At 34.2% G+C, this 24807-nt stretch overlaps 1 protein-coding gene across 13 annotated transcripts in view; it reads left to right on the top strand.

The window, feature by feature from the left end:
* MAGI2 (membrane associated guanylate kinase, WW and PDZ domain containing 2) overlaps positions 1–24807 on the top strand; it is a 1604868-nt gene that overhangs the window by 1402541 nt on the left and 177520 nt on the right. For 9 of the 13 annotated variants that reach the window (XM_031940846.1, XM_031940848.1, XM_031940847.1 and 6 more), the window contains 3 exons: positions 4460–4501; positions 10237–10328; positions 18948–19140. In XM_031940846.1, the coding sequence (XP_031796706.1) occupies positions 4460–4501; positions 10237–10328; positions 18948–19140 (327 nt within the window). The remainder of the gene's footprint in view (positions 1–4459; positions 4502–10236; positions 10329–18947; positions 19141–24807) is intronic. The other 4 variants (XM_031940849.1, XM_031940850.1, XM_031940851.1 and 1 more) reach the window with 1 other exon arrangement.

The raw sequence follows: 24807 nt of genomic DNA on the forward strand, positions 1-24807 counted from the left end.
ATTTTAAACAGTGATGATTTGGGGGGAATCATTTGACAAGACTTTTGTCTTACACAGTGGTCCTATGCTTTTGATAATTTTATTATAAGTATCATCTTTTGAAATAATTTCTTGAATGCTATCTTAAAATTTCCATTGTATATATAACATTGTGTACTTGGAGAGGCAAGCATTTCTTATTAAATGATCAAAATAACATAACAACATGACTAATAAGAAATCCTAAATCTTAATTCTGAAAAATGTGGTAGACAATATAGACAATCAGAATTGAATATTAACGCTACTGGCTCAAAAAAATCCATCTGGTGATATAGCTATTTACTGAAGTACATTAATTTTTTTCTTGAATTTCTCATGTTCAATTTGTGATATTTTTGTTTATTTGTTTGTTTTAATAATTTGATAGGAAAAGAGACCATCCTGGCTCAGACAGTTTCTGATACTTTTCCTAATATATTTGCTTCAAACTGATTTCAACTCAATCATCTATCTTCTAGATGATTTCTAAGCCATGGGTAGATGTAGATTAATAGATTCTGTCCCTCCTTCTTTTCAATGTTGCTTCTTTTTACCATTTCTTAAAAAAAAATAAATAAAGTCAAGACCCAATCTAGTTAACCTACACACTTTTCCTCTATGTCATCAGGAATGGAAAAGCAGAGATTTGAAAGCAATAGAGAGATTGTAATATTGTAGAAGAAAGGTACAGCTGTCAGTAGTAATAGTAATAAAGCAATAGAACAGACTCAATAAGGAAGAAAACTTCAATTTTAGATATATTGAGCACAAAGTGGATGTGAATACTGAGATATAATGGTCAGAGAAGAAAAATATTTTTCTCAAGAAGGTATGAGTTTTCTTAAGAATGTTTGCAGTGCATACAATAACATTTTGCACTAAGGAGAAGTTCCCTTAATAGTTTAGTCATCTTTGGCAAGATACTTGAATTCTTTGGTCCCATCTTTAAAATGATAGTTATATTAGATTCATTCTAATATTTCTTCCAACTTTGAAATTCTGTGATTTCTCTTTCTGTAATTAAGAAAATATTTCAAAGTCAATGTAAAAATGGAAGGGAACAATTTAAGAATGTCCAGTTTCATTTTTTGATTCTCCATATAATCAGCAAATAATTGTATCCCTTAGTAGAGACTCTACAGGGGTGGCAAAGGTGAATGTACATAATGGAACTCTTACTCCTGATACAATTAAAAAATGTGCATGCTGCTTATCATATATTCCTTACTTTTAATCATTTGTTCAACAATATCTAAATCTTTGAAAATAAATACAATTTTATAAAAATATATATATTTTTCCTCTGCCCTAGGATATTTGATTTGGAGAGGCAGTATTGTACAGTGGAAAGAACAATGGCTTTGGGGTCAGACGACCTGTTTTCAAATCCTACTTCTGATGATTACTATTGTTATGAACTTGAAGAAATTTCTTAATCTCCTTGGATTTCTAAAGTTCTCTCGGCTGCAAAATGTGGGTGCTAGACTTGGTCCCTTCCAGATCTAATCTTATGATATGATATATTTCCAAAGTCCAACATTTGACTTGCATGAATTGTATGTCATCACACATAATTTAGCTTGTACACTTAAATTTATACAAGCTTCCTCTGGTTATTTAAGAAAAGCAATTTCTAGCCCTAATTCAGATTCTGACACTAGATATGTAATTATAGACAGACCATTTATCCCCTAACCCCATTTTCTAGAATAATAATAATAATAATAAATTGGTTGGTTATTGTCCTTCATTTTCAAAGAGGATCAAAATAACATTACTATACTTGGGTCAAGGTGCAGTGTTAAGCAGACAATGCAAGCTCAGAAGATCAGGCACAAATAATTTATACAAACATTTGGAGGGAAGATGTCTCTAAATTTGCATATCTCATGTTTCTTTTGAACTATTGTAAATCTACTTTGCTCATAGAGTACATACCCTTCTTTGATGTGGCCATCATGTTGGATGATCTTGTGCCAGTCTCGCATGTCTCAAAATTGATTCCAAAGTTTTTTTTAGAGAACTTTCACAGTTTTCTTATATACCTTTTTCTGATCACTATGTGAAAATTTTCCTCATGTGAATTCTCCATGAAACAATCTTTTTGGCAAGCATACATCTGGCATTTGAACAACATGGCCAGTCCATCAGAGTTACATACTCTATAGTAGAATTTGAATGCCTGGCAGTTCAACTCAAGAAAGAATTTTAATGTGAGGAACTTCAGTGTCTGGTACCTTATCTTTTCAGGTGATCTTTAAAATCTTCCCAAGACAATTTAATAATAACAATAATAATAATATCTCACAAAATTACTATGCTGAAAGTAAAATAATATATAAGGCCTATGTAAGTGGGGGGTTATTAACATTATGTACTAAATTATATCAATACAGCTAACTTAATCAGCTTGAATTTCCCAACATACAACTAGAAGGTATTTCAAAATTGCTCTAAAACTTTTGGGATACCCTATATTCAGAAGTATCAAGATATCTGAACAGTACAGACAAAACATTTGGATATTTTATAACAGCATATAAGCAATCACAAAGAGTGCTTAAAAATGAAAGAACAATTTATTCTTCATATTTTAGATCCCCTATTGCATATATTTAATTTTGCTTTTCATTGAAACTATAATATGCCTAGTATATAATCACTTAACACTCCATAACTTAGTTTCTTCATCAGTAATATGAGGATCATTTTACTTCAAAGAGTATTTGTGAGAGTCAAATCAGATAATATGTGTGAAGTACTTTGCAATCTTTAGTTTTCTATAAATAAATGTTCGTAATTATTAGTTAGAATGTACCATCAAAAGGAGAGGACTTATATGGCAAAGTGAATGAAGTTAAGTGCTGGACTTGAAGTAAGAAAAACAGAATTCTTGAATTCTAAGCTGGCCTCAAACATTTAACCAGCTGTCTGACAAAGTCATTTAACCCTGTTTGCCTCAGTTCCTCATCTGTAAAGTGAGCTAGAGAAGGAAATGGCAAAACCCTGCAGTATTTTTGCCAAGAAAACCCCATATGAGGTAACCAAAAGTTGAATATAACTGAAAAACGACTGAACAAGAAATCATGTAAAGAAAAAGCAAAGTTGAAAGAACAGGCTTAGAGAAAAAAAACAGTGAGTTTATTTTTTATTCTCCTGTACCAATTAAAGAGCAGATGTCCAGTGGGTAATTGGAAACAGGGCATTTCTATATTCAAGAAGACATTTTAGTTCAACATATACATTTAGTTATCTATATGGAAAAGATAACTGAAATCATGAAATCAGGTTAGCTAAGAAAGAGAGAGAAGAGAATACCGAAAACAATGGGAAGACATCTAGGATTTAAAGCTATAATCCATCAAGGTAAAATATTAGTGTAGGATGATCATTTTCCCTAGTCTTAGATATTATTTCTCTCCAATAATAGCTTTCTCACATCTTACATAAAGTATTATGCCACTGATTTTCTTTGAATTCACAATCCACTGAAAGCCCTGGATTTTTTTTTTCAGACAAATTGTCAGTCAACCATATCTCTAATCAAGTACTAGATAGTACCAGGGTTTTTAACCTGATGTCTGTGAGTTTTTTTTTTTTTTTTAAGGAAACAAACTCATTTCATTTCAACATAATTAATTCTCTTTGTAATCCTATATATTTTATTTTGTGTATTTTAAAAAAATTATTCCCAGGAGGCTACATAAGAAAGTCTAAGCGGTGGGGAGCCTTTTTTTCTGCTAAGGGTCATTTGGATATTTATGTCATTTGCAGGCCATACAAAATTATCAACTTAGAGAATTCAAGAAGTGGGAGATTGTTGTAGCTAGCTTTTAGTTCATCATCACCTGCAGTTGCCTTGGCAAATGATTTTTTTGGGGGGGGGCGCCTTATATAGCCAAATGTTCTCCAAACAGGCTCTAAGGGATCTGACACACACACAAAAATGTTTTAGAAAACATAGCCTCAGAATATTTGTAAACACAATGTAAAACTTTACATTTATTGATATTTAATTCCTTCTTTTGAAGTTTGGTCCAATGTTTAAAGAAAAAAAATTACAACTTGTACAGTACTTTACATAAAGTGATGCAACTAATTTTTTTGTTTAATTGACTACTTAATTTTTGCACAAGGTGTTTTTTTTCCCCCACCTCAATTTAGCATAGGAATTTTAGTGTTTTGGGACTGGGGATGACAAGTTTTGAAGGCATTTAGGAGAATAGCTATATTATATATATAAAGAAAAATAACTGTCAATGTAGATCAATTTCCCTATTTCCTTGGTTGGGTGGGAGAAGTTAGCAGAGGGGATAAAAGTTATCAATCACAAGCAAAAGTAGTCATGGTTTTAATCCACAATACAACTAAAGGAAAGTTAAATCTTCAAATGTCAAAGAAATGAATTAAAACTTTAATTCCCCATTTTCCTATTCAGAACAAGTGCCACCAAGGACCGGTTTTCGAATGGATTCCTCTGGCAAGTATTCTTCGGTATTCACTGTCCTGTAGACAAAAAGTCTCCCATTTTTGTGTTCAAATCACCATGTTTTCTTTCATTATTTCTCTGGGTAATATCCACTTAACAAAACCCAATTATCATATCTCTTTGATTCAACCTTAATTGACATTTAATAATATAGAGTTAAACACTAAAGACTAACCTAATGAATGAGTACAATAATGCCACAGCAAAGGGAAGCATGAAACAGAAATATTTAGGTTTCTTTCATTTAAAAATAATAATAATGTATTTTCAATCAAAGATCACCTCCTACAATGAATCTGAAGAGCTTAATTTAAGAAACAACTTTTGGAATCCAAGTTTCTCTTGGGAAATTTGTAGCAAAGACGCACCTAAAGTACAAAATGGAGTTCTTTGTTAGATAGCAGCTGTTACTTCACATTCAAGTCTATGTCTTGATCTGTGATTTGATCTGATCTGATCTGAATACTTCGGTTACTGGTTACAACTCATCCATGCCTACTCATGCTATTTCCTCCCTTAAATTCCCACAAAGGGCCCACCAAATATTTAGTAGGCCTTTCTTAAATCCTAACATCCAAATGACATCCTTACAAAATTTTTGATGATATGCATAAGAAAGCCCTAATAATAAGAATTTTTTAAAATTCAAATAACACTTCATAGCTTTCCATTTAAGAATGATTTTTACAATTTTACCCTGTTAATCTAATTAAAAACACTATCTCAACTACTTTAAATCACTAAACAAGAAAACAGGGTGAGAGAAGATGGTGGATCAGATGAAACTCCTCAGCCATAATATATTGTAGAGGTAGATATAGAGAATAAGGATTTACTGCTAAATCTTTTATTCTTAGAACCAGTCACATTATTTAGACAACTGAATCGAGAGCAAGGATAGGCAAAAAACAGAAAATATTTCTTTATAAGAACAGTTTCATATATATGTGTTTTTAGCACACACATCCAGAATGTTACCATGATGACAGCTCATTTTTCATCTGTTTGTTCTAACACATCATAAGAATTATATGTGTAAGGAATCATTTCATTCTGTATTTACATGTAATTTATAAGCTACTTTCCCCACACTTTGTCCTCAAATATCAAGCCAATTTATGTACTTTACTCTGTGGGGGAGGAGGAGGAGTGGAGAAGGCTCGAGTCTCAGGCCATTTTTCCATACACAGCTGATCAAAAAAAAAAAAATGACTGCTATGGATCCAATTATATAAATGATTGGTAACAGAAACTAATGATATTACAGTAATTATATTATAATTATAGATGCAAAATTGAAGTCAGGAATCAGTATTTAACTACTTAATTTATTTGACTTCTCTATGTGCCTGATAACTTAGACACTTAAGGTACATGTCCCTAATAACCACAACTCTTAAAATCTTGTCAACATTTAAAAGAACACCACCTCATTGTAGTGAATCATAAAAATATCTTCTCCCTCTCTAACAGTTTAACAGCTTGAAATACTTAGGGACAAAAATAGAGGGTGAAGTTGAGTGAAGTCTGTCTACTTATCTATCTGTTGTGTTCATAGTGGAATGAATACAAAGTATGAATTTTTGTTTGTTGGACCCATGAGGCTGATTCTTGCCTTATAACAGCCTTTGAATATCCTTGCCTGACAAATTATATATTGCAGGATATGAGCGTAAAGCAATTTTCTTTTAAGGTGGCATTTCAAGTACATAAAATATCTAACTGGTAAGATGAGATCACACTAATAGAAACTAACATTTTAATTCAGGGCTCAAAGGTACTTAACAGATCATAGATAAAGGAGTTTTCAAAGCCAATGAGTTTAACTCTTTTCTTTGATTATGATATTTGTCTTGTTCTGTCTCTCTGAAATGTTCCTTCTACAAGGAAATTAATTCTTATTTTTAGCAGGAAAATTGAATAAATGCACTGTTCTGTGCCAAACTGTGATAATAAAGCTTGGTACTTATGTTTTAATTAAAACATGGAAGGGGATTCAAGTACCAAAATTTAATTGAAATGTTTACTGCAGCATCCCATGTGCCAAATTAATCCACAAAATATCATTCTTTGCCTTTCTGAGTCTTGAATTCATTCATAAAATTAATCAGTTTTGTTCAGTCATCCAACCTCTTCCTTAATATCATGCACACAGCCATGTATTTTTAAAACATAGTTTTGGAGATCCATCTAGCATGTGAAATGTCCTTGGGAGTTAGTCGAAAATCAACATCAGATCAAGAAATGATTTTTTCTTTATTATGAAGAAAAGTCAGGAGAATACCTAGATGGTGTGTATCTACAACTTCTAAAAAGTATTCTTTGCTCATCACCATGTGTCTCCACTCAGTTATGAGTAAAAGACTCTTCCCAAGGAAAGAATTTAGTTGATATGCCTCAGTAATAAGTCTGGACATGTAATTTCTCTTCTGAGAAGTGAAATCATCATCACAGATATGACATAGCAAAGTAGTCATACCCATTTCCCAACAATGGGAATCTGGGAAGGCAGACTACAGCAATACTTGAGGCAATCTTAATTGCTGCTGGATTGTATATGGGAAAAGAGAATAATTACCCTGTTCAAAACTATATTCTTTTGGAGCTAACTAAAATTAAACTGACTAAAATAAAGGATTACTCCTCTTCTGTGCTGGCATATTTCTTTCCCAGAAGAAGAGCTGAGTCATTTATCAATCCCTTATCCTCTGGGTACCTTAGCAGTTTCCTGAGATGAGATCCTCTCCTTTCCTCTCTTTACCTCCACACAATTTAGAAATAACTTTTGAGAATTTAAGTCTTCAGAATTCTCAGGCCTGTCACTAGAAATTCAGTGATCAGGAGTGTCACAGTTTCACACTGCCTTCACACAAACATTTGTCTATGGAAAATTCTTCTGGAAAAGTAAAATATATAGAAAATAAAATTTTCTCAATTAGTTAATGAATAATCATTTATTAAGCACTTATTTTGTTCCGGATAATGTCTCTGTGGAACACTTATAATATTGATAAACTCTCAAAATGCTTTTAGAAAATGTCATTTCTGCTTTGGCATTCCATCCAGATGGAAATTACAGAAAAGTTGTTTATAAAAAGTTTTCTTATGGGGCAGCTAGATGGTGCAGTAGATAATGCACTGGCCTTCAGGAGGACCTGAATTCAAATACGGCCTCAGACACTTAATATTTCTTAGCTGTGTGACCTTGTGCAAGTCACTTAATCCCAATTGCCTCAGCAAATAAATAAATAAATAAAATTAAAAAAAATAAAAGTTTCCTTACTCAAAAGTCTCAACTCTGACTCTCTGATGAAGATAATGGTGTGATGATGATCATGGTATTCTTAAAGGAAATATGACCCAATCCAAGACAAAGTTGTGGTCAAACTTCACTCATGGCTAAATTTATCTTTTTGCTTTTCTTTTCTTATTTTTTTTTTTTGTCTTGACACTCTCACCATTATGTCACAGATAGTTACAATATTGTTTTCCTAGCCTCTGAGTTCATGTGCTGCTCCCTTATTTCTTCTATAGTATCATTAGATCCAAAACCAACTTTTTTTTTTTAAACTGAGACTTCCTAGAATTGAAAAAGAGGTGTCAAACATGTGGTCCTTGGGCATAGAGCCTACAAAACTTTCTCCAGAGACTGAAATCACATTACAGTGTAACCAGAAAATGTTTCATAAAATAAATAAAAATACAATACAGTACATACTATGTTAATTTATAGTTTGTCTAGGTCAATGTGTGGTCCACAGGGCCATTTTTATTTGAGTTTGCCACCACTGAAGTAGAGAATAGAATCTGGTGCTCTTCTCAAAATCATTAATTCTCTAAGTGACTTTGGGAATGGAATTCACTCTGTTTCTCAGTTCCTTTCACCTTGCAAGTATGTGAAATTATGTTGTCAAGGCATCCATTCCGAAGGCTATTTTAAAGACTAATTATTGGTTCTTCTGTAGATAGGAAGTACTATATCACTCACCATAAAAGACGATATTTCATCTTAGCAAAGCGTGTTACATGTAGTCATTGTGGTGGCCTCATGATTACCCTACCATATCATGTGTAATCATATGTATTACTGTGCATCTACCACCTCCAGGGTGAAAAAGTCCGCAAACCAATCTAGTAAATGAATGTTCCTTTCAGAGGGAAATGATTTGTTGCCTTTAGAGGCCACATCCTATGCTGGACTTACTACTAGGTACTAGAGTAGGGAAGTTTAAATTTAAATCCTTTGCCTGATACTGGACAAATCACTTAAGCTCTCTGAGCCCCAGATGCCTCATCTGTTAAATAGGAATAGTAATGTTCCAACTACCTACCTCACAGGGTTGTTGTGAGGAACAGTACTTTGTAACTATTAAAGTAATAAATAAATTCAATCTATTATGTGGATATATTGGTGAGATTGTGTAATGTAGGCTTGGGGAGAGTATGGGAATCATCCTGTGAGTTCAGTAAAGGGGAAGGCCACATATAAATAATTACTTTGCCTTACTCCTGAAACCTCATAGATCATAGAACCTGAAGAAGATTAACCTAACCATTAGCCAGTAAGTCCCCTTTCTCTGTCCTTTTTTTCCTTAATTCATGGAACTTAACCATCTGTTTTCAGGAAGGGAAGAAAAAGAAAAGTAGCAAAGAGGAGTAAGGAGGGTACTGCCTCTTAAATTCTATCTAATTTTTCAATTCTTTGAAATCTCTCACATAAGCAGGCACAACCTAACACCTTTTATTCTGTCATTTCTTCTTGTTCTATTAAAATCCCTTTAAATCCAGGAATTTATGGTTCATAGAGTGCTTAATCACTTGTTTAGTTTGTAACAATAGAGATGCTTGCCATTCACACCAAAATTCTTAGATGGGTTTTCACCACTGAGAAGGAATAGAAAAATAAGTAGCTGTAAATAATATTCACTTTTAAAAGTAAATAATTTCTTATTTTTTCCTAAATACATTTTTCTGGGTATAAGGAAGAGATAGTCAGTGAAAGAGAACCAAAAATACCATTCAAGCAAATTTGCCAGTAAAATTTTATTTTAGGCACACATCTGTTGTTTCAGCTGCCATAGAATGGGGGAGGGTTTGAGGGGGAAATGGCATGCTATCAATTCATTTTATGAATATGATAATAGAGTTTAAAATGCATTTCCTAGTATCTTCCATTTTTAAGAGTTTTAGGGGGGATTAGAGTTCATTTAGCCCCAAGCATATTTTATCAAAGATTGTCAGGAAGGAAAAACTCCACAAGAACCCCATAGAGAACAAATTTAAGTCCAACTATTTCGCATTTTCAAAAGTTTCAAAAGAGGAATTCTTATCAGTTATATTGTTTCTCCTCAGAGATTCAGATACATCCATGTTACATTTTGATAGCTGTCATTAGCAACTTCCCATTATCCCATCTCAATATATGATATCACATTGCATCTCCTTAAGGCAGTAAACCCATGAGAACACTTTGTATATGCCAGGAGCACTGTCCAACATGAATCAGTGCCCTTCGCTGGACAGTGCTATTCTGGGGACTAACCTCATTTTTGGAATTACTAATCTTTGTCACTATAGCATACTTTTTCTTCCTCTCTGCACTCCACCAACTCTGACAGCACTGTCATTAATCATATCCATGGAATTAATCATTGAGATGTTCAGTTTCTCTAGGGGCCTTCGGAGAAGGCAGGATTCATTATTCAATGGTATCTTCTTTATACTAGGTCCAGATTATAAAGAGTTGGATGTTCACCTTCGGAGGATGGAGTCTGGATTTGGTTTCAGAATCCTTGGGGGAGATGAACCTGGACAACCCGTAAGTTGATTCTACCTGGCTTCCTACATTATAGCTCTGTTGTCTATGTAAATATCAGAGAATATCATGCCTTTTACTGCTCTAAAAGAAAATAGACTTTCAGAACTCCAAGAAAAAAACATTTTATGGTCAATTGGAAAAGATAAATCTTTCAAAATGTCAGCATGTCCATTTCCAGTAAATCATTGTGAATAATTTGTACTTAGAAAAGGTATACAACTATATCCTCCTTTTCCTTTAAAGTGAATTGGACTTTTTGTTTCTTTTACATCATCCAATTATTTGGGATGTATTGAAATGTACTGTATTTTTTGGAGAGCAGCTTATGGTTAGAGCTACAGCATTATGGAAAATGTGTATAAGAAGGCCATTTATCGAAATTAATCAGTAAATGTTTGTAATTTGAAAACAAAATACATCAATCAGACTTTTTTAAGAAATAGAATTACATGTTATATTTTGACTGAGAGACAGTGAGGCAAGAAATAGAGTTGTTAAAATCAGGCAGAATGTCATACAGTCCCCCACATGATTATTTTTAAAGTAAGTTGTAGGGATGAGAAAAGTAGATGAAGGAGAATGGAGGATGCCTTTATTTGGCATGGAGTTGAATTTTGAGAAACTTGAAGGAAGTACTTGTTTGTTTGGCTATTAATCATGGCAGCACACAGATCTGTGTACCTCTCTCACCACTCTGGAGGCTGTTTCATAAGGGGGGAAAGATTGATTAATGCATTAGAAAATAAGTTTAAGATGTCAAATGTTTCTAAACATACATAAAATGTATCAGAAACGTTGGGCTTATGAATGAATATTAAAATGTAGACTACAAAATTACTTCTAAAAATATGTTGTACATAGTAAGAACTGACCGAGCCAAATCTTCAAGAATGTTATTGCCAATAACTTTTATTGTCTAACAATAGAATGGGATGACCTCTAAGCATTGAGCTTCTGCATCACTAAAAGCATTTAAGAGAGTTCATTTCTGACTGTTTCCCATGGATTCTAAAGAAAAGCCTTCCATGTTATATTGGAAATTGGACTAGACCCGATTAAATTTGAGGCAGTAAATTTTGCCATACTGTGTACGAAACACCATGCTGGGCAATGGGAGAGGTTTTTTGGTTTTTTTGGTTTTTTTGGTTTTTTTGGTTTTTATTAAACAAGACATGGTCAGGTATTTTACTTGTCCTTTAAATGAATAGCCAGAGCAGCATCAAAAACAAAAATTTTGTTTCCAGGCCAATGCTTCATTAAACATGTACAGATCAAGATAAGGCAAGAAGCATTTATTGAGCAACTACGGTGTGGCATTTAGTCATTCAGCTCACATTTAAGTGCCTACTATGTGCCAGGTACTGTAAGGAGTGCTCAGTCAAGTGAAAGTGACAACATGCAAACCACTATATATAAACAAGATATGTACAAGATAAATTGGGGATAATCAATAGAGTGAAGACACTAAAATTAAGGAAGTCTGGGAAAGACTTTTTGAAGAAGGTACAACTTTAACTAAGAGTTAGCATATATGATATGATAGCATATATATGATAAAAATTCTTTCTTTTACTCCTTTAGCTCCCTATCCAAATAGTCTATAAGTCTCTGTATATGTGATACAAGTACTATTCATTCATCAATTAAATAGGCAAGAATTTGGAACATCTGTATGTCATGACCGATCTCTGAAACTCATTATAAATTTGCCCTTTCTGAGTGCTTTGGGCACTTAAGACTTTTAGTCTTTAGGTATAACTTTCTACAGAAAGAATTGCAGTCATCATCTGTGGACAGGATGAGGTCCCAATTTCCACACCAGATATTACTAAAGGAAAGTCCTCTGAGTCCAAGTTTCCACCCTTATTTCTAAGAACAAGAGCAGATCTACCGTAGGTTATAACTGAGCTATACTTAGTTCATTTTTAGCAAGGCCACTAATTCACTTCAGCCCTGAAAGATATAAAACTTTATTGTTAGGGAGAGGATGGTATGAAAAGAATAGACTGAATCCCAAACTTTAGAGGTGTCCAATAAATGTTAAAGTAATGCTAAAAAAGAAAAAGACAAAAGTCATCAACTTCACTTTTATCCCATTGTCTCCTTTAGAAAAAAGTTTTTGAAAACAAAAATTTTAAAGCATTTATTAAACATCTGCTATCTGGAGATAATACTTTTAAAAAAATTCACCAACAAAAATAGTACAATAAAATCAGAAGAGAAACAGGTAGGTGGGGAAAATATTTATATTGTATCTCTTTCTGATAAAGGTCTCATTTCCAAGAAATATAAAGACCTGATTCATTCTTATAGTTTACATCTTATAGTCTGTGAAAAGGGCAAATTTATTAGAAATAGAAGACAGAAGCCATATACTTTGAAACCTAGCACTGATTAAGAGCACCATGTAGTCTCTGGAAAGAAAGTTCTTACTGTTTCTAACCTAGCACCAAAGTGATTGTGTTGACATCAAAATGAACCATTTTCCTAAAAATGGAGCTTAAAAGTGTGAATTACACATTGTGATCATATCTCCAGTTTTGATTTTTTTCTGCACTCTGGTCAGAGGACATTCAGTATCCTCATCCCTCCAAAAATTGGCTCAACCCCAATAACTCATGTGCTCCTTCCAGTAGGCAGGCTTCAAATATTTGTGATAAGCTTTGGATTACATAGATTGAAGTTCATCCATAATGTAATTGTATAGATTTTTCATTATAGCTTTTTTCTTCATTTGAAAGATTGGAAGCATAATCAAGCTGAGAGTTTCAAATTTAACATTTAAACTACTGCAAAAGGTTAAATCTCAATGAAAGAAATAAAATTGGAGATTATGAACTAGAAAATGGAAAACCTTGAAATCCAGCAAAATTAACTACATAAGGAAAAAAGTTCCAGCTATAAGGAAACTTCATAAGATTCCATATTATGTAAATCTAGAGACTATATATGAATAAGACAGGGTAGCCACATTTAATTGTTCATACACTGTAAAGAAGGCATTTCAGAAGAACTGTGTCAGATTTATAATTTATATTTACATAATATTTTATATATTTATATATTATTTATTATATGTAATTTTATGTATAATATAAATAATATTTATAATTTATAAAAATACAAGTTAATTCCCCAATTGAAAAATGGTCAAAGGATATGAACAATTTTCAGATGAAGAAATTTAAGCTATATATAGTTATATGGAAAAATGCTCTAAATCACTATTAATTAGTGAAATGCAAATTAAAACAACCCTGAGGTACCACTTCACACTTCTCAGACTGACTGAGATGATAAGAAAAAAAGAATGATAAATGTTGGAGAGGATGTGGAAAAACTGTGACACTAGGACATTGTTGGTTGAGTTGTGAAATTATCCAACCATTTTGGAGAGCAATTTGTAACTATGCCCAAAAAGCTATAATAGCCATAATTTATAAAGCTATAAAATTGTTCATGCCCTTTGACCCAGCAGTACCATTAATGTGTCTGTATCCCAAGGAAATCTTGAAGGAGTAAAAAGGACCCACATGTGCAAAAATATTTGTAGCTGCTCTTTTTGTGTAGTAGCAAAGAATTGGAAAATGAGTAGATGCCTATTAATTGGGGAATGGTTGAACAAGTTGTGGTTTTTGAAGGTAATGGAATTTTATTCTCCTATCAAAAATGATGAACAAGCTGATTTTAGAAAGGCCTGGAAAGATTTACATGAATTGATGCTGAGTGAAACAAGCAGAATCAGGAATACATTGCATATAATAACAGCAACAATGTGCCATGATCAACTATGAAAGACTTGGTTCTTCTCAGTGGGTCAGTGATCCAAAGGAATCCCAATAGACTTTGGACAGAAAATGCCATCTGCATCCAGAAAAAGAACAAAGAAGACTGAATGTAAATCAACACATTCTATGTTCACTTCTTTTTTCTGTTTTTTATCTCTCCCATGGTTTTTCTCTTTTGCTCTGATTTTTCTCTCCCAACATGATTCATAAAATAATGTGTATTAAAAATAAATAAATCTACTAGAGAAAAAGCATTTCAGACCTTGGTCCCAAACCACAGGAGGCCCCATAGGTTATAGCTAAAGGGTGTCTGCTCTCGTACATACAGAATATTATTGACATCTCAAGGTACACATTAAACAAAACAATGTTGCTTTTAGTAAATAACAAACAGCATGACTCTTAAGTCAAACAAAGCAGATGGCCATCTTTCCTGCAAGAAGGGAGTGTTTTTCCTAGTTAAATAACAATAGAAAATAAAATAAATTAAAAATTGCCATGATTAAACAAAAATGGGATTTCCTGCTGTGAGCTGAGAAGAGATGGGGAAGCATTAAGATGGTGAGATTCAGGAAATAGTGCAGTGGAAAAAAGCCCTGAGCAGCATCGGGAGAAAAACTGGGCAAAAGTCAGTGGAATTAATTGGAAAGGGAGTAAGAGGAAGTCTGTAAAGGATTTTTAAAATGAAGGAATCCAAGTCAGGTTTTGACATATGGTAAAGTCACTACAGACTACAAAAATCAGTGTCACAGAAGTGGAACTAATGGTGGTGATAATATTACTACCACTATTACTAATAATACACATAATTACTAATAACTAACATTTGCATAGTACTTTATGATTTACAAAGTCCTTTACTTAATCTATTTTATTCCTACAATTATCTTCAGAGAGATGCTCTTGCAATCCTCATTTCACAGATGGGGAACCTGAATCTGAGAGCAGTTAACTGACTTGCCCAGTCAGACAGCTAGTATGAATCAGAGGCAAATCTTTGTGACTCCAAGGCTGACCCTCTATCACTTCTATCATACTGCCTCTGGACCTTGTAGATTATGTATTACATTCATTTAGACTTACAAATCTATACAAACAACAACTATTCTTATCTATCAAAGGTATTTGTTTATTAACCATATGTGTGTAATGTTTTATGCAATATACAAAAACACTGCTTTTTTCACGTACCTTCACTAAAGAATTTTCCAGTTTTGTAGAGAAGGAAAATATATCTCATAATTATTTTTGATGTATGTATGAAATCCAGAACAATCAGTGAGGAGGCAAGCATGACTCGGTGGAAAGAATATTGGGATATGTGTTGGAAGAGTTAGTTTCAAATCCTGCTCCCTTTTTTTAATTACTTGGTTGACTCTGGGGAAGACAATTAATCTCCCTGGGTTTTAGTTTCTTTATCTTTTAATATGATGGAATTAGATTATATAGCTTCTAATATCTTTTTCAACTCTAAATCTATCATCATATTACTTTATTTAAAACATTTGTTTACTATTAAAATTGCTTTACATCCATCCTGAATTGTTATGTCAAATGTAATTAAATTATAAGTAAGCATTTCCACTTGATAGTTATTAGATTAGTTGGCAAACCCTTACTGTGAGAAATTCAAATCCTCAGTGAAATTAGTATGGAAGAAAATCTTTTTTTTAAAGAAATTAATAATAGCTTTCTATTTTCAAAATAAATGTAAAGATAGGTTTCAATATTCACCCTTGCAAAACATTGTGTTCCAAATTTTTCTCCCTCCCTTTCCCCCAACTCCTTCCCCTACACAGCAAGTAATCCAGTATAGGTTAAATATATACAATTCTTCTAAACATATTTCCACATTTACCGTGCTGCATAAGAAAAATCAGATTAAAAATGAGGAAGAAAAAAGAAGCAAGCAAACAATAACAAAAAAGATAAAAAACATTATGTTTTGATCCACATTCAGTCCCCATAGCTCTCTCTCTGGATACAAATGGCTTTCTCTATCACAAATCTATTGGATTGGCTTGAATCACCTTATTGTTGAAAAGAGTCAAAACCATTAGAGTTGATCATTACATAATCTTGTTGCTACGTACAATGTTCTCTTGGTTCTGCTCACTTCACTTAGCATCAGTTCATACAAGTCTTTCATGGTCTTTCTGAAATCATGCTGCTGATCATTTTTTATGGGACAGTAATATTCCATTACATTCTTATACCATAATTTATTCAGCCATTCCCTTACTGATGGATGTCCACTCAGTTTCCAGTTCCTTGCAGAAAATCATCTTTAAATTCTACAGACAGTACAGGAAAAAAAATGTTCTGATGCTGTGATATTCTGTTTTGCAGTATGTGTCAAAGCTGGAGCATGGGGCATAGCCTACTTTTCCTACCTTGATAGTATTTAATACCCTATTTTCTTTGGGACTTTTTATTGCACATCTTTTGCAAAGATTGCCCTATCTCTCCCTTTACAGTTGTGGCTTTTGCTCTCTTGTTGGTTGGCTTCTTTCAGTTGGTGTCAGAATGATTTGTTTGTGGAGAACATTCCCCTCAAAATGATAATTTACCTGCCAGGAAGGAAGCCCCACCATAATTATAAGCCCAGCAGCAGCGAATTCACATACATTTCTTTCTCCAGGTAGCTAATGATAAACTCTCCCACCAATGTGCAATCAACAAGTCAAAACCTTCACTGTGTGGAGCTACCTATATGCTGTTTTTTTCTGTAGTGAAGTGGAATTGAGTAAACTTTCATTTTAACTGGATCTTGTACAAAGTATTTTCCAACTCTTTGAAGCACTCCATAGTGGCTTGAGCCATTTGAAGAATAAATTGGAAGTCTTTAAAAAGAAACTCATAAATTCAGCTCAACATGACTGGAAAGGAAAAAAAAGTGAAGGATGTAAAAAATCAGGAGGATGCTGAACTTGGCAAATTTGGGGGTGTTTTGCAAGTAAAGAAGCTTTCTCTAAAGCCATTCTGAAACAGAAGTATAATGACTTCCTATGATAATAGCAGAGTCACTTCATTAAAATGTTATATGCTATTTCTTATCCATAGAAAATTTTTTAGTTTAGGATTGTGTGTGTGTGTGTGTGTGTGTGTGTGTGTGTGTGTGTGTGTGTGTTTTAGGTGCTAAAGGAAAGAAGTTAGATTCAGTATGGGAAATTTCCATGCTTAGGACTGAAGAAAGCTAGTAGCTTGCCTAAGGTCTTATCTATTCTTCAGGAAGCAGCACAATATTGAGAACTTGTCTGACTGTAACTTTTACTCATATCATTCAGAATGGTCTGCCTATACAGCAGTCAGTAAATGCATTAATCATTCAAATTATGTTGCCATGTTTCTATGTAGACATTCTGCCATGAGTAGTTTGACTGAAAACATAGACCCTTTCCCACCTCAGCCACTGCTGTGAACAATTACATAATAATTCACCTGCCAGTGAAAAGACATAGACCTAATTGCAAATTGTCAAACCAAATCCATTTCCTGAAAGCAAGGTTGCAGGTCATGACTGACTTGGAATTTAACTTCTAAGACAGATCCAGAATCTGAAAGCTTAGTTCATTGCCTCGTACTTAGTAGGTGTTTAACAAATACCTGTTGACTGACTAGATGAATCTAATAAATAATCTAAGTTGTGGACAATTAATCACTTGAATGAAGATTAAAACAATTCAGAGAATTGGTGGCTTTGAAATTTCTTCAAGTTATTAATAATCATACCACAAAGATAATTAAATTACATCATGACTTATTCATTCCACAAACGTTTACTAAGTATCAAATGTGTTCAATGCATTGGGCTAGATGCTGTGATAAACAGTTTAGCTAAGACAGTTCCTACATTTGTGACATTTGCTTAACAGCTCAGTAGTGGGATGAGATACAAACACAAATAATCATAGGAAATGAAATGGGAACTGACAAAAATCTGTAGAGTGGCAAAAGTGTTTACAGGCCAAATGGATTTTTTTTTATTAACAGCAGGATTGAAATATGGACACCTGTACCCTTCCTCTACATTAAGACAAAGTGCTGAAGTGAAACTGAATTCCAATGAAAGCTAAAAACTTGAATTTTGCCCTCCGTGGAAATTGCCACAGTATTCTGGGAGAGAGCTTTTTCCAGACAAGAAAACAGTCATCCCATTCCTCTATGTTTAGATAGAAAATCCATTTCAGGGGCAAATGAAGTTGAGAGATTATTCCATGAGGGAAAAACTGTTTTGATTAGGTCATTTTGGGATTAAGAAAAGAAAAACCTAGAACAGATTCTGTTTGAGAGCTTTAGCAAGTAATAGACTCTTAGAGAAAGCCACCAAAGATATTTTTCTGTCTATTTTCCTCTTCTTCAAACATATACCTTAAACCTGCTTCTTTACTCGGTAGCAACCCTAGCAATCTTTGCTTCTTGGCACAATCAGATCCATCCAAACAAGAAAATTCTTTCATTGTTTTTAACATAAAGTCATGTTTTAATCAACTTTATTTTCAGAACATAATATGAGAATTTATATTCATATACAAAGCTCATAACCTCTAAGGATTTTGCACAAATCAGAGTTTATATTCTCTAAGAAAAGGTCAATTTTAAATGTAAAAACAATTTTTGGCTTATGGGCCTGAAGGATACAACTGGAGGTGATGGAGGAAGGAATGGAACGATTTGCATACCTTAGATATGCAAGGGTCAAAGGGATAGAATAATGTCCTGTATCTCCAACCCTAGTTCTCCTCCACAATGTTGGAATTTATGAAAAGAAGGCAAAATATTGGAAGAAATGTTTATTAAAGCATTGTTTTCTTTCTCATTAATTCTCTAGATTTTGATTGGAGCAGTCATTGCCATGGGCTCAGCAGACAGAGATGGCCGTTTGCACCCTGGCGATGAGCTGGTCTACGTGGATGGCATTCCTGTGGCTGGAAAGACACACCGATATGTTATTGACCTCATGCATAATGCAGCCAGAAATGGGCAGGTGAACTTAACTATAAGAAGAAAGGTGATGTCTGTAGGTATGTTGCCAAAAGTTGGGGTGGAAAAGGGTAGAATTATAAGAAGGGTAACGCTTTCCTTTAAATGAAATCTTTAAGAAAAAGAACAAAATATTGATTGTTTTCATTTTAGGAAGAATCTTACTGCTTAAAATATGAGGGGAGATGGGAAAGGCAATTAGTTGCTCACATTTATACCTCAACTGCCAAAATGCCCCACCTCTTGCTTATGATCATTAAAGATTTTCAGTAAAGGCTGATGCTAATTCAAGAAATGCATGTTATTTAGTGAATGGTGTTTATAAGAAGGAAACTATAGTAGTTGAAAAGATATCTTTGGAGAAAAATGACCCTCACTGTGTATGCCAGTTGAATTCTATGGCATTGTGACAGTATATAATAAGCAAACCAAGAGGGAAAATTGACTTTCATTGTAAGGTCAGATAAAAGGGAGCAGTGAATGTGGTACTCAAATGTAAGAAAAGACAACTGTGTCTGACTTTGAGAAAATACAATTTACCCCCAAAAAATCACACTTACCAAAACAGATAAATCAGAAAGAATTGTTCCCTTTACATTGGGATTCTTAACTTTACAAAAAGATTTATCACAGATTTCTTATAAGCCTCCAGCAGTCATATTTATAATATAATTAGACTTAGAAAAGGAAATAAGAATAATACAGAAATCTTTCAGGGATACAACTATTATGTACATAAAATATAAGTACCCCAGTACCTTTATGCTTGATTTTTTAAAAAATAAATATTCTAGGGATTCATTGTCATAGATGTTATTAGGATAGATGAATGTATAATGGTATAATGGGGAAAGTTCTAGACTAGTGGTCAGAGGAACAGGATTTGAAATCTCTACTACTTATTATCTGTATCACCTTGGGAAATCACAAAGAATTTTGAGGCCTCGGTTTCCTTGTCTATAAAGAGAGAAGGTTGGACCCAGTTCTAAATCCCTTTATTTCTAAATCAGTGTTCATCCTTTGATTTGTAATCTATTATTCTATGAGTTTAGTGTTCTACCCTCAGATGCCATATGAAGCCCCATGATTGAGATTTGCTTATAAATAATAATTTTCAGTTGGTTATCCATTTATCTGATAAGACAAAAAATAAAACAGCTACCTGACTAGTTTATTTATAAGCAGCTAATGTTGCATACACTGGAAATAATGTTGACTCTGGAGTCAGAGTTTAAATCCGATCTCTGATGGGACCTTGGACAGACCCCTTAATCTCCTGGGGTTCTGTTTCCTAATTTGCTACTTCCTAAAATAGTTGGCCTATGTGGTTTCTGAAGTCAGTTCAGCTCTAAATCTACCCCCAGAATTTTATGATTTGCTCAGTATCACATAAGTAATAATTAAGGGCAGAGCCAGAATTTGAAAATAGATCCTCTGATTTTTAATCCAGCACATTTTCTATTGTACTATGATGTTTCCTATGTCAAAGGTAGGATTTAAATCCAGATTGTTTGGGATCAAGGGCCCACATTCTATCTAATACTATGCATTATTTTACTAATAAAGAATCATTATGTCCTAGAGCTAAAAGGCTTTAGAGACCATATGACCTAAATTGTTCATTTTACAGCTGAGAAGACTACAGACCCAGGAAAGTATAGTCACTTGCCCAAGTTATTTATTACAAGGAATCTGTGACAGAGCCAAGAGGTCTCCTATGTCTCAAACTAGCCATATTTCTGTTCCTTAAGCTGCCCTCTCAGAGCATTATGTTATGATAGTACCTTTTTTTTTTTTATGAGCCTACTTCTGATTCAGGGATTCACAAGCTAATATGTGTGACAACTTTTAATTAGAAAACTATTTATCATCTATTTTGACTGGAAAAGATGAGAGTTAATGATCAGATAAAAGTCCTTTTCTTTCCCTTCCCTCTGGAAACTAGACTTGAAGCCAGAGCCATCACTTAAGGGGGCTGGACAGAAGAGTTGTCAGCCTTCCTCAGTAGATGGCCATATATCTTGTATGGTGTAGAGGTTTTGCTAAGAGGTGCCATTAGTCTCCTGAAATTCCTGGCACACCACTTGACCCACCAAAGTAAAACACCTTGAATTATGCTTTATCCTTGGGAGGGATGCCAAGAGGAAAGCAGCATTGGCTTGGCTACCATTTAACTCCCTCTCTTCCCAAGAAATGATGCTTAATAACAGTCATTTGGGGGTAGGAGGGAAGGTTCCATGTGTTGGGTGTTTGGGAATCCAAACTTGAATTAAAATGATACCTGATTTACATAGAAATATATTGCAAAATGCAAAACTGATGCTGCAACATAATTTCATGTTCCCCTTGCCTCTGGCTGATTATTGCAAATTAAATTTTGTACTCATCAGCCCAAGCTGTGAAGGTTTATGCCAAATGCTGTAAAGATACATTTGCACAATTTGTGAAATATGTGACTTCTGTGGAGGTGCTCTCTGCTGAAATTTTTTGTCAGCTTTACAGTTAGGCTTTCAAGTGTAATTCATATTTGAAAATGTTCTGTGACAACTGCTCATTTGTACCAGGAGATTTTTCCACCTTCAATTCCCTCTTCTTTGAATGTAGCATTAGTGGGGGATGATTGAGCTTGGGCAAGGACACTTTGGTAACATTAAATGTCTACAGAATGAATGAAAGAAAGCCATGGGAAAGAGACAAGCTTTCCTTTTGCTGTTATTGTTTCAGTTGGGGAGAATCATCACCCTTCAATGCTTCTAACTATCTCACTTAGAAGAAGGGACACAGATTATTATTATTATTATTATTATTATTAGATGAATGGATGATTTCTTGCCAAGCAAATCCAGTGACTGGGAGGAAACAGTCCAACATTTTCAGTGGGGTCAGACACTGGAGAAAAGCTGAGCAACTTTAGTTTATAAAAAAGACAAAAGAAAAGTGAGAGGAGGAATGTTGCTATAGCACTGAAATCTGGAAATGAAAATAGTAATAATATTAAAATAAAAAGAGTTAGTAGGAAAAAGGATGCAAGGAAATTAACAAAAAGGATTATACTCTTTGGTTCCATTCTTAATAGTAATAGCAAGTATTTTTTATAGAGTTTTAAGATTTAGGAAGTATTTTTCATGTGTCATCTTATTTAATACTCATAATAAACCTAGAAGGTTTATTAAAGTGCTACTGTTATTCCCATTTTGTAGATTAGGAAACTGAGGCTTAGTGTCACATAGCTAGTAAATGTCTAATGTAGAATTTGAACACAGGGCTTCCTGAGTTCCAATCCAGCACACTTGTCTCAGCCTCTACAAATTACCTATCCCTTTATGATATGCCTTATACTCATCTTGTTGTTGTTAAATCATTTCAGTTAAATCCAATCGTCATGACCCCATTTGGGATTTTTCTTGGCAAAGATATTACAATGGTTTGTCATTTCCTTCTCCAGTTCATTTTACAGATGGGGAGACTGAGATAAACAAGGTTATGTGACTTGGCCAGGGTCACAGAGCTAATAAATGTCTGAGTTCAGATTTGAACTCATGAAGATGAGTCTTCCTTAACTTCATCATCTCTGAGCATTCAAACATAAAACTCTGCTGATCATTCCTTCCCTCTGGACATTTCTGGCTCCTCTTGGCCTCCATATCCTGAATTCTCATGCTTTTCCTCTTCTATCTTTGATTAGTGTTACACTTTATCAGTCATTTGGACTGAGAATTTAAGAAAACCTGAATTCAGATCTGGCCTCAGACACTATCTTTGTGACTTAGACAAGTCCTCAGCTCATATCTAATTCAGTTCCTTCGTTTGTAAAATGGAAATAATATTGATATTGAAATAAATGCACAATTTTTCCCCTCCAGGTTCATGAACCCTTTGAAATTTATGGATGGTAAGTTAAGAACCAGTCACAGCCAGCTATATAAAAGCTATAATAATAATAATAATAATAATAAAAAGAACCAGTCATAGAAAGTACCCAGAGAAGTGACTTGCTCTGAGTTGTGCAATCAGTGGGTCAGAGGTCAGTGTTTAACTCAGACCTTTCTCACTCCGTATTTAGCTCAGATTTTTATTGTTCATCTTTCATTCTCAAAGAGGACCAATGTCCTCAGAAGAGTGAGGTCTTGACTTGAAAGTGAATTTGATTTAAGTGGGGTGTGACTGTGTAAAGCCTCAGCCTCAGACTCTCCTCCAGAGTCATAAAAACCAGCTCTCCAACCTACTACATCTACCTCCAATGTCAGCTAGATCCTATGGCAGGTAGATTGCTGGAGTTGGATTTGGGAATCCTTGAAATCCAAATCCTGCTTCATTCACCAGCTGTGAGACTCTGAGCAAGTCACTGAAATTCAATCACCTTCAATTTTCTCATCTATAAATTAAGAATAATATAACTACTTCCTTGAAGAATAGATTCAAGGATTAAGATAACATATGCAATGTGCTTTGAAAATCCTAAAGTGCTACATCAGTGCCAGCTATCATCACCCCCATTTTTCAGGTGCAAAAACTGATGCTTGGAAAGGTTGATATTACTTGCTCAGGGTCACATAGCTAAAAAGTGTTGAAGACAGATTTCAAACCCCACTCCTTTATGCAAGAATAACTCCATTTGGGCTCAGGAGGGACAAAGTTAAAAGTCCATTTTATTACACAATTGCAGCAGCAAGTATCCTATGGAATCGGTACACTTGGAATCAATAGACATGTCTTTTTATGCCCTGTCACCTGAAATGCAAGTCCCTCCTCTGATTCCCCATTAACTGGGTACTATAGAAATTACAGGATATCTGGAACACCTAATCCCCCCACATTGATTGTGAATTGCCACCCCCGATTACATGTCCCCTTGGCATTCACCTTATGTGGATTTAGTTCAGTCTTTCCCTTGATTCCCTATTAGCTAGGTACTACAAAAGTTACAGCCTAGTAATTCCCCTGTGGGTCTCCACACCTATTACATCATTACACTTCCCTCCCATGTAAGTGTGTCTCCACTTCTGATTATATCTTCCCCTAATGTGAATGTGAATCCTTAATTATATCTTGCCCCACTGAGTGTAAATTCATCTTAAAACATCACCTGTGATTTCATCTTAAAACATCTTTCTTATTCTAATTTTTGCTTTCCTTCAGTAAGTTTTGTAACATTTCTTAGATTTCAGTTGCATTTTTCTGATTTTAAGTTTCTTAACTCTATGGAAACTAAATTCTCATCTAATTCTTACATTTGTGATTCCATGTCTACCTGCCACAATGGCTGTCAGGGTAGGATAGTATAGCATCTGAGGTAAATTCTCTCTTTCTATGAGTCTCTGACTGTCTCTCTTAGTGGAAGTACAGCAATAAGTAACTTGCTTGGTACATTTAATCATTAGACTGCCCCCAGTGAGTTCTAGTTTCTGATGACATCAAGAGTACCTTCAGATTCACAGTTATTAAGAGAAGCTGTGTTAATAAACCAGTGCCTATAATGCAGTCAAACACTCTGCCGAGAGCTGTAGAGCTTCGCTTGCCTGTACCTCAAACTCACCATGTCTAGAACACAACTTCCTCACTCCCCTCTCCCCCACCAAAAAAATCTACCTGTCCTAAATTCTTGATTCCTGTTCATGACAACACACAATTTTCTTAGTCACTCTAGCAAAAACCTTCAATTATCTCTTTTATTTCCCCCCTTCTCTTTATTTCCCACATCTAATGAA

The sequence above is a fragment of the Sarcophilus harrisii genome, chromosome 5, assembly GCF_902635505.1.
Source record: "Sarcophilus harrisii chromosome 5, mSarHar1.11, whole genome shotgun sequence".
NCBI lineage: Eukaryota > Metazoa > Chordata > Mammalia > Dasyuromorphia > Dasyuridae > Sarcophilus > Sarcophilus harrisii.